The sequence below is a fragment of the Mustela putorius genome, unplaced genomic scaffold (genome assembly GCF_011764305.1).
Source record: "Mustela putorius furo isolate JIRA1106 unplaced genomic scaffold, ASM1176430v1.1 tig00003845_pilon_pilon_pilon, whole genome shotgun sequence".
Lineage (NCBI taxonomy): Eukaryota > Metazoa > Chordata > Mammalia > Carnivora > Mustelidae > Mustela > Mustela putorius.
Genome location: NW_025421998.1, coordinates 36,961,662 through 36,973,080, shown reverse-complemented (window position 1 = coordinate 36,973,080; position 11,419 = coordinate 36,961,662). Strand labels below are relative to the sequence as shown.

The following is an 11,419-nucleotide window of genomic DNA, read 5'->3' as shown; positions in this document are numbered from 1 at the left end:
CGTAATGTAGATTCTGGCTGGAAATAGGAAAGTCAATTTTGCTAATTTAATGAGTTCTATGAACCTAAGTCTCAATACACAAAGGATAGCAACTATTTAATCAGATGCCAAATGGTTAACACAACTATATACTTGGAAGAAATTGAATACATGATTTAAATTCTACTTAACAAATTCCCATTTACTAAAGGTTACTTTTATAATACACCCAAATATGTAGTTACCATATTTTTCATTTTCTTCCTAATGTAAGCTAATAAGTTTTTAGCAGCTGAACACTTGAAAATCAAGAGGATTTTATTACACTTCCGCATATTTGCCAAATTACTATGATGAAAACAGTAAGAAAATAAGAACAGAATTAGATTTGGTAGAAACATCTACAAGATTGGGAATTTATTAAGGAAAAAGCAGAAGTGGGCTAAGTTGTCATTTGGCTGAAAGTACATGAAAAGCAGAGGTTAGGACTTGGAGGTGTACATGAACGGATAGCTGAACGTGGCTAACAGAAACTCAGGGCACAGCCTTCGAAGCCATAACTCTGAAGAAGTTACAGGATAAACATGTTGACTTGGCCCTCCATGAAGAAAGCAGGTCATCTGATCTGCCTTAGCAAGAACGAGATGCTTCCTTCCTCCTGCAAAACAAGAAAACTCCGTGACTTGAGAGACACGAAACAGTGCGTTAAAGTCAAAACTTCACAGGCCCCAAAGTAGTAAAATCCCAGGCCACCTTAAATGTGAAATGACTGATAGTAGCAACACATCCCAATACAAATTATTCTATGGCAGTTGGTAAAATTATGCCTTTACTTTTCTTAAATCTCACCTTGGAGTAGAGTGTGCTTTGGGCTAAAATTATCCCTGGGCTCTCAGTAATCCCAATTGACGTCAACACTTGGAAAATGTCAGGAAACTGAAGGAAATAGTCTCTGCTCTTCCTTTGCTGTAACCTGCTTGGGGCATCCTGTTCCCTCTCAGAGAGGGAAGGGAAAGCAGTTTCAGAGGAGGAGGCTGGTATGCTTTAGGAAGCTGCTAGAAGTCACCGGCACATCTCTGGCTAACATCTTGGTTATGCTGGTATGCTTTAGGAAGCTGCTAGAAGTCACCGGCACATCTCTGGCTAACATCTTGGTCTAAACAGGAGAAAAGAACCTAATCAAGCCTGGGTTTCTGGTGTCACATTTAAAATTGCGGGGTGCATTAGTGACTAAGCCCATTTGAACTGGAACTTGCCTGGAAGGGTTTTCTCATCTTTCTTTTGGCTCAAACATTGAACAACTGACATTCAAAAGTCAGAGGGAAACAGGGAAAAATGCTTCAAGAGAAGAAGAAGAAAGGTCGCTTTCTTTGAGGTCGCTGCTGCAGTTGCCTTCATAAAGAACTCTCCGAGTGTGAGTGGGCCCTGTACCTTGGTGCGTTCCACCTTGGGGCTAAAGCCGCGGCAGCTACCATTCTGCCATGAAATGTTAAGCCATGGATTGGAGAAGGTATTGGTGACACCTATCACTGATGATGGCCAAAATATATGAAGAATGCCTACAAATTAATGAGGGGAGAATAAAACAAGCTGATTTTAGAAATGGGCAAAAGATTAACTGGTCCCTTTGGAGGAGAAGGACCCTGGAAAGGTGGTGTGGTTTGCCTGGGCTTGCTGAAAGACACTGTGTAAGAGTAGGTCGGAGCCCAGTGTCTCTGCCAATGCCACAGGGCCAGAGGGTCACAGTGCCAATACATGCATCCTGTGAGAGATGAAGCTCCCTGAGGATGAACATATTGGGGCTGACCTCCTGGGGGCTTCTCGCAGGCCCCACATGTGGCCCTTCCCCACAGCACCACTGCAGCAACACTTTGACCAAAATCTGTATGGTGACTGGTAATGCGGGTTTCGAGTGCTAATGTGGTTCCTGACTCAGCTACTCCATCAATGGGAGGAATTCTACTCCCTTGGTTCCCTCATAGTTAAAATTAGATCAGAAACATTCCAGAAGTCAGAACTCAGCATCGTAAACCAACTGAGATTTGAAGGAGAGAGCTAGATTGGAGAACTGATCTATCAAATCCCCTAATCCTTTGATATGTATGTGTCCCAAAAACGTGAATGGTTATGGGAAAAATATAAAAGTAAATGCAAAACAAACAAACAAAAAACACCAACCCCCCGCCCAGCAACAAACTGCTTTTAAAAATTGCCAACACTCATTTTCCAGAGATAAAACTTTATTTAAGGCATCAAGCAATATACTGAAAGAGGTGAGTCATGCACAAGTAATGTCCTTATTTCCATAATTGTACATTTGATCCTCTCTGCCCTCTTAAGAAGGAGGTGTAGTGAGCAAAGATAAGAAGCACACAGCTTTGATACGTAACCATATCAATATAAGTGTTTAAGAAAGTCTTTAAATTTTGTTTTCCTTCTTTGAAAGGAATTTCGGTTTTAGTTCAGAAAAACAAAACAAACTAGTTCTTCTACTGAGGATGAAATTTCTCTCCAGAGTTATTTATGAAATAATACAGCTGCCTTTCTCTTTAAAAGGATTCTTGTCTTCTGGAATTCCTTTCACCAGCGGATCCTCTCCAGAACGTTCTTCAATGTAGTTCTTGATTTCTTCAGAACATTTAGATACCTTAAGAGAAAAAAAAAGAATGAATTAGGTCAGGATTGTCTACACTTCATTAGCACCCTTTAGTGAAATCAACATAATTGAGCACAACTAGCATTTAAAAAAATAAAATAGTATAAAAATAGTTGTACAAAGCATGTATAACATATATATATGTTATATATATGAATGGCACAATCTATGTAAAATATATTTCTCAGTCTGGTGAGGGTCAAAAAGCTTGAAAGTCATTGTATTAAATAGCTCATCCCAGCAATTTCTATCCATTGTGGCTCATGTGAATTCTCTCCTCTGCTGAAATATAATTATGATCTATTCATAATATTTTACAAACCAAATATACCGCACTTTCAATTTCCCATGCTAATGATCAGGTGCAGTAAGAGATAATCCCCAAATGTTTTGGGCTATGTCCTGCCAAAATTCTCACTTATGGGTGTGTGCCATGTTCTGCAATTTTACAAAATGATAGAAACATTGGAGAAAGTCTGATGCCTGGAGAGGCTGAGGTTGCCCAGTCATACCATTTGTGTCTCTATTCAGGATTCCTTCCCATTGCTTGAGGGCAATGATCATAACAAAAAATTTATCTGAGGTTTATTGGGCTTATATGAGATCCTTGTGTTTATGTAATTAGTTGGAACTTTTTCTGTAATGAAGAAAGGACTGAATAGTGTTTTCAAAATTTCTATCCTTCAGAGACAGATCACAAGTGTGAATTTAAAAAAGAAAAAGGATGAAAAAAGGAAGAAAATAAAAGGATTAGTGTGTTAATGAAGGCCTGCATTGTTAAGAAGAAATTAGTAAAAATTACAGAAGCTCCAGTAAATTCTAATAGAGATCTCTTAACCCTGGGAAACTGTCCCATTGAATTTGTAATCTAGATTAATAATCTTCAAATTGTCTTAATGGTGATCACAAAAACATGCTTGCATATATATATTAGATATATATATATTCCAAAATGTACATAATTATGTAATGATATCTAATTTACTTATTTTATAAATAAGTATAAATGCTACTGTGTTATACTTAATGTGTAATTATAAAACATAAACTGAAAATCTCAGAAGAGATTTAAATCTAACCAAAATCAGATATTTTTAATATTATACTCCCATACCCCACATACTTTTTGCACACAAAGTGAAGACCACTGTTCTAAAATTTAGAACGAGGGGCACCTGGGTGGCTCAGTGGTTAAAGCCTCTGCATTTGGTTCAGGTCATGATCCTGGTGTCCTGGAATGAAGCCCGGCATCGGGGAGCCTGCTTCCCCCTCTCTCAATCTGCTTGCCTCTCTGCCTGCCTGTGATCTCTGCCTGTCACATAAATAAATAAAAAATCTTAAAAAAAAATAAAATAATAGAACTAGGTGATGGAGTTAGATGATTTAAAGTGTGGTAAAATAAAAATCTTTTCAAGTGCCATTCTCTTGGATAACAACTGCTCTTATTTGTTGCTGACGTTCATAGTGCACACATTTTATGGGAATTGTCAGAAGTACAGACGCAAGTAACCACAACCTGGGGTCTGTCTTCCCACAGATAATTGTGGGTAAGATTAGAGCTCCCCCAAATTGTATCTGTTTCTATAGAGGCTTCTTCACTAGGTTTCCAAAGAGATCTGTAACCTCCAAAAGTACATAATTACTCCTCTGAGCATTTCCTTCCATGATCAAGAAGATGTGTTTGAGCAACAGTTAGCTGGAGCCAGAATTCAGCCTGTGGATTCTGTGTCCTTGGCCTGAGCAGAGCACACAGCTCAGACATGAACAATTTATTGACAGAATAATGAACTAGTTTATCAGAACACATGTGTTTTAGTACACGTCTGTATCATTACCTATGAGGTCTTAAATAAGGAGGTACTTAGCCTCCTTGGGATTCAAGTTTTTGATCCTTAAAAGGGAGAGCACTGAATGATCTAAGAGCCATAATGGTTGTAGAACACTAACACTCTATAAACCGAAGTGTGTGGTAACATGTTTGAGTATTATCATTAGGATTCAGATACCTCTCCTTGTATCTGCTAAGGCTCTCTCTGAAGGTTTCTCTCCCATTAGCATACACTTGGAGTTGGAAACTGATGCAGTAGGGTGTGTCCTAAGGAGAGGAGGTGGGGAGCTAGCTGGGAGGAATGGCTCAGGAATGACACCTTCAATTTCTACACAGTCAGTTGCATCCAGGTCCCTGCCCAATTTCAAATTTGAAGCTTAAAATACCTAGAAGACACTTGTCTCTTTTTTTCTCCTAGAAGTTCTGTGCACTCTGGTATTAGGATATTCCAACTTTGTACAAGGCTATGCTTCAGTATATGTAACTATGTTTGATATGTCACCTCTAAGATGCCTTGTGTGAAAAAGTCTCAGTGGCCAACACGGACTGCACTTTGTCATCCACAAAATGGGTTCCTTAAAGTTTCAAGAAACTACCCTATTCTTTGGGTACCGTAGCTTTGCTTATTCCTTTAAGCACAGCAGTATTTTTAAAGGTACAAAAACTTTCAACATGGAGAGAAACAACCTTTGCACTCAAACATCTAGGAAGAATAGGGATTTGGAAGTGAAAGATTAAATTTCAGAAAAGAAATGTGTATAAAGTAAAACTCAAAAACATCCGCATCTTCCAGATAGCACTCAAATGTTCATCTTGAGTAACAGGACTCTGTCATGAGTAGATTTACCATAATTAGAGCAGGAAAGTAAAAGAGCTTATTTACTATAACTGCTTAACTTACATTGTTTCCCTTTTCTATTTTTTTTTTTTTAATTTCTAGTATTAAACCATAGAGAAATGAAATCAGTTTACTTTTTTCTTGCTGTGGAGAAAGGAGTGGATCATTTCCTAAAAAAAAACAAAACAACAACAACAAAAACTATCCAAAAACCTATTCCAGAACTTTAGGTTGCCTGATTGAGGAAAAAAAGGAAGAAATGCATGCTCAAGCTAGCAGTAAGAAGTCAAAAGTACAAAATCTCCAGCACGTTTTGGTGGAGACTTCTGAACACTGAGACATACGTTCTTACTGAATTTGTAATCCACTTCAGTGGTCTCTCAAATTTTACATCATGATCACTAAAAAGAATTTTTGTATGTACCCAAATATATGTATAATTATTTATAAATAAATGCAGATACTGCTGTACTGGTTCACTGTGTATACCTATAAACCAAGTGGAAGGTATAAAGAGATGGGAGTTACGAATAAAAATAGAAATTGCAATGTTTTGTTCCCAAGCCCCAGTGAGCTGTTCATTGCATACCTCTGGAGAGGCCTGGTGAAATTCAAAATTATGTAATTCAAATTACCTAAATTAAATATGAATTAAATAGTGATTAAAAAGCACTAAAATACCATTCTTTCCCATAATGAAAAAGATGAAGGAACTAAATAGCCATCTGCCTTTTTCCTACATTTTGAGTTTTTAAAACCAAGGAACAGCAGGCAGAATTTTTTGTCCATTTGCCCAGTCCTAGGCTCAGATGTTCTGACATTTGGCTTTAAATTACTCAGCCGACCCTTGCTCTCCTTTACCTCCGATGATTTCCCCACACCAACTGGCAGTTCCCAGGTACCAACAAAAAGCCCTACTTCAAGAGAAGCTGGGGGGGCGGGGGGGGGAGATAACAAAAACCAGAAAAGCAGTACTGCTTTACTGTAACAAACCAGGAAAAACTGCCCTTGGTTGATTTCAGAGAAGGAAATGCTCTGGGACAATTTACCTGTTGCCTCTGCAACTTCACTTCTTTGCGAAGTTGCTCAACTTCCATCTTCAGCTTTTCCTTTTCTGGCAAATCTTCGATGTGAAGGGCCGGCATTTTCGCCTCAGAACCGGGTCTGGGGATAGCTCTGGAAGCGGAGAGGCTGGAAGTGCAGCAAATTAGGACGCGCCCCAAAATAACTGCGGTGCCCGCGCACCCCGCCCGCCGGCCGGCGGCGGCGGACAGGACCGCCTCCCCGCCGTGCTCCCCAGAGCCCCTAGAGCTCGGCTGCCTGCGGGGCGGCCCCACAAGCCGACCCTGCCCCGCGTCCTCGGCTCTTTCTCAGGCCCCCTCGACTGCGGGAAGCCTGCTCTAGCGAGCCCCGGAGGGTTGAGTGGAGACGGAGCCTGAGAAGCTGGGCGCTGCCGGAGCTCACGGCGGGATGCTGGCCCCCTGCCGGCTCCCAAGCCTGCCACGCCCGCGGGGGACTCGCCAGGGCTGTGGCCGGACAGTTGGGGTTGCACTAGCCGGCTCTCCTGGAGAAACAACTAAAGTGTTACTTTTTGTTCCTTTTTTTTTTTTTTTTTTCCGTTCCCAAGTCACATCCGGGTTTTGTTTGCGAAGCCAGAAAAGGAGGACACTAGCCTGCAGGAAATAACGGCCCTTCTCCTCTCCAAGTTTCAAAAATATACAGCGTGTTACTTTTCCCCAGTTACATGCGTGTTGTGGGAAAAGGCCCAGGAGGAGAACAAAACTGAGCTGTAATCTCAGAAACACCCACCATGTCTGTTGATGCGTATCCATCCCGTCTGTTTAATGCCTGAAACATAGTGACACATTGGGGGGGTCAAGGGGGCCTTGGGATGTGAATATTGTTTCCAATTTGCAGGGCCATTTTCGGACATTAATGAACTGTCTGCAACTTCCACAGCAGAGCTCTTACTCTTTCTTCAGGGGAATGTTTTGTAATGATATGGACGACACACGGATGATACTAGAGAAGACAGAAGAAGGAATCTGAAAGTTCTTACCAGGAAGTGTTTCCCCAATCCCCATCAACCGCGGTTTGGGTGACTGTCGACACCAAGGGTTAGGAATTCCTGGCTCCCGCAAACTTCCTGGAGGTCCGCAGCGGATTCACTCAGCTTGGGCTTCTCCGCTCTCTGGAAAGTAGTATTCATCTTGCTGCCATTTTGTAAAGCCAGGAAAGGTGTGGGGCCTGACATGTTTACCTGCAATATAAAGTTTCTCTTTGACTATAAACTAAAACTTTATGTTTGGTTTGTTAAAGATGCTCAAGAGCCTAGAAGAAAACTAAAGCACGAATATAAGAAACCTTCCCAAGCAGTTAGATAATTCTCTCTTTGGAGATGACCTCCTTGCCTAGAGAGTCAAATTCAAGTTAAGTGTGGTGGCCTGAATGGAGAATTTCAGGGTACCTGGGCTTAGACACCCCAAGCCACTCCCTATTTTATAAGCACAGGCTTTTGTTTGTTCCTAATTTCTCTCTAGGTTCTACCCCCTTGTCCTCAATGAATACACTGGAGGGACAGGAACAATTAGCTACTTGGTAAGAACTCTGGGTCTAGTCCCAGCTCTGCCACTGGCTATCACTGGAAAAGTCATTTATTTTTTTCTGGATTTTGGTTTTCTAATTTATAAAATAGACAGTGGGCCAGGGGAACAGTGAATTAGCTAAGGTATGTTACATTTCTAATTGCATTTATGTATCTACATCTGATAAATCACATTCATGAAGAAAACTGTTTGGGAGCTTTTCTATATTTTAACTACCACACATTCCAGGATCTCCCAGGCTCAAAGAAGTTAAATAAGCTTCTAGAGGGCCCCCCACCCACCGTTAGTATGCAAGGTGAGCCAAGACAAAAAACACATCTGTCTCCAAAAGCAATTAATGATTTTTGATTCCCCATTGCTCAGATTTAAAAGGTTGGTTAAAAATAAATAAGTTAGTGAAAGTAGTTAATATGGCCCAAATTAAATAAGTTCAGCACCAAATCAAATAACCTAGTTAAGTAACTTAATGCATGTCTTTTCCAAATCATAAAAATAGAATTATTTTGGCCTGGAAATTTCTTCTTTTTGAAATCACCTACTTGCAGACAGTGATAAATAGATATAAATCCATAGTGGCCATTTAACTTCTTCCCCATACTAAGAGAACTTAAATTGGAGAGCAAATGCATATTAGTCTTTTTATTTTATTTTATTTAGTTTTTACTCTTACAGAATAATGCATGATACTAAAATCACATTAAGTGGACTGATTAAAGTGAATTGGGAAATGCTGAAATCCTATGATGACATAGCATTCTGAAAAATGTCTTGTTATTGTTTGGTTTTAAATGGTAAAAGGATACAACACTTCTTTTTAGAAGAGCATGTAGCCCCCATCCCTAAGCATGGAATTTACCTCTCAGAGAGCAACCATGGTAAACAATTTCTTGTCTATTCTCACAGAAATGTTCTATCAACAAAACTTATTGGATAAACAAAGTTTAAAATCCAAGTGAGTTATAGCCAAATGTCATATTAGCTTTTTACTTATATTTTACATATTACTTTTAATAAGATTTGTTTTACAAAATAGTATATGTACAAACTACTCTGCAATGAAAGATAATAGGTATAATTAGAAACTTTTATTATCCCACTGTCTTTTGACAAATGTTTTAAAGATATCTGTTTAAGAAAATTAACTGTGTGGTTATTTCTACTTTTAAATTATAAAAGAGCAAAGGCCATGAAATACCTACTGTGACCTGCAAAAAAAAAGGAAAAACAACTCTTTGGTTACTTTTCTGATGTATTAAATGTGTTGTTAAAAAATCCATATAAAGGAAACTGTATAAAAAAAATCAAGGGCAGTTATATTGGAGTTGATTTAATGCTAGGCTGAACTCAAAAAGACAAGTGTTCTTGTCTTACTCTATCTTGTGATTTTTGGCAAGACATAGATACTCTCTGCCTTTGTTTTGTTGTTGGAAATAAACTAGGTTATTTCCCAAATTCTGCTCCTCTGGAATTTATAAAGTTAATGGTGACTGTTTAGGCCATTAAAATGATGGGTTCCTAAGGAGCATATTTAACGCATATTTGATCCACCCAGTTAACTTGTTTTAGTTCAATTAATTACAAAAATCACATGGAACATTTCATAAACTCACCCATTTCATGTAACTATATGCATAAGCTTCCTTTTCTAGATGGAGATAATGTAAAGTTACAGGATGGCCTATGTCTGATGCTCTGATCATCTTAACTACTTATAGTTCATATAAAAATGATTTATTTTATCAATTTTGCTTTCACAAGACTTTAATTTCCATTGTAAGTGGTCATTCTTATTATTCAGTTTACTCTTTTCCTTATGTTAATACATTCTTTTAGGAATTTAGGAAGTTCAGTATTAGCTTTGTTTTGAAATCTGGCTAAAATCAAATCAACGCAAATTAAAATAATCATTTTTCTTTCCTTGCTAAAGCTTAAACTCACCTATATGTACAAAATACTTTCAAAGTGCAAGTATCTCAAATGATATATTACAGTAAGTATGTAATATATGCTTTACCTATTCTCATTACTGGTACCAGGAAATTCTGTGGATGAGCCAAATGTTAAGGCTATGCCTAGAACATTTTTTGTTTCCCTATAGTCTTATCTCATTCATTTTAACCTAATAATCTGTGGCCCCGAAATAAATTCCGGGGGAAAAAAAAAATCACTCACTGTTGCAACTGTGTATCCTGTGGGATAGTCATGACTTCACAATCTTCTTCCTAGACCATCTTTCTCTGTATTCCTTTCTATGAATTTTATCTTATTCCAACTCCTGCAGACAGTCTGTATTTTAAAGCAACAAAAATGTTACCCTACTGTTGATTCATTCCTTAGTTAAGCTAATAAGAATTTTGAATTCTCCAAAATAAAAACTACCATCCTTCCTGCTTTTAATTGAACACTTATTAACTCAATTAAATTGTAGAGACAATTTAAGAGTTGTTATAGCAGTTTCAAAGATGAACAGAGCTTCTGGCTTGGGAAATTTGTAACACAGATTTGAGAGTAACACAACCATACAGACTATATTAAAAGAAAGCAAGGGAATGTTAAGTGAGTTAAAAGATTTTGCAGAATTCTCTTGGGCTGGAGTGAGGGACAGAGGAGATAATTTATAGGGAGCCTCAGAGAAGAAGGATTTCCAAGGGCTGAAATGAGTTAGAGTGGAGGGACATTTCAGGTGGAGAGATCAGTCTGATAGAACTGCAGAAGGTGGGGAAATGGGTTGTCATGTTGGGAATCATTTAATACTTAAGTTTGTTGACCACAGGAAGTCTCCAGGTCTATTGTAATAAAGGACATTGATTAGGTTTTTATCTATATCTGTTCTAAGTGACTTTAAATTTTCATATAAGAATCCATTCCAGTTTCTCATTTTATTTTGAAAAGAAACAAAAAAACAAACAAATAAACAAACAAAAGTGATGTTCAAAGAGTTGAAGTAGAAATTAAACAAGCCAGGGTTTTCACTTAGAATCACCTGCCTTCCAAATCCATTTCCAGTGTTAGATAAAACTAGAGATGTAGTTAGGACCATACATGTTACTAAATGCCATAGCCAAGATTCTGTTATATACTTTTTTTAGTCAGGGGGAAAAAAGATAAATGGACCATGTAATAAGCACTAAATTGCACACAGAAATACCTTTGAGACAGACCACAATTAAACAAATAATGCAATGAGGTGTATGGGATGCTAGATGGTGACGGGTGCTATGGGAGACAAGAGAGCGGAACAGGGAGATAGGAAGGGCTAAGGGTGTGGCTGGAAAGGAGTTCTGCAGTTTTAAATGGAAAATAGTGTCTCCTGAGGAAAAAGATAAACTCCAATAGTTTATCCTGGAATCTCTTAATACTCAAAGCATATTTGATATGTGGTAGAGTGTGGTGTTAACCATTCAGCTAGAGATCCAGAGTCTGGACCCGAGAAACTTGCCAACTCACTTCTCTGAGCCTGGATTTCCTCCATTTCAAAATGAAGGGGTTGGACAAGCGTGCAACCTTGATCC

General features: G+C 38.6%; 1 protein-coding gene and 1 long non-coding RNA gene across 2 annotated transcripts; both read right to left on the bottom strand.

The window, feature by feature from the left end:
• Window positions 1–361: 361 nt before the first annotated feature.
• On the bottom strand, window positions 362–2,164 carry LOC106007341. Its single transcript, XR_001182049.1, has 2 exons — window positions 829–2,164; window positions 362–637 (listed from the first exon to the last, which is right to left on the bottom strand). It is a non-coding gene; the product is annotated as an uncharacterized LOC106007341 (long non-coding RNA).
• Window positions 2,165–2,201: 37 nt separating this feature from the next.
• GNG11 (G protein subunit gamma 11) lies at window positions 2,202–6,885 on the bottom strand. Its single transcript, XM_004767864.3, has 2 exons — window positions 6,351–6,885; window positions 2,202–2,626 (listed from the first exon to the last, which is right to left on the bottom strand). Exons 1-2 carry the CDS (start codon window positions 6,444–6,446, stop codon window positions 2,501–2,503), a joined length of 222 nt encoding a protein of 73 aa, XP_004767921.1. The 5' UTR covers window positions 6,447–6,885; the 3' UTR covers window positions 2,202–2,500.
• Window positions 6,886–11,419: the final 4,534 nt, after the last annotated feature.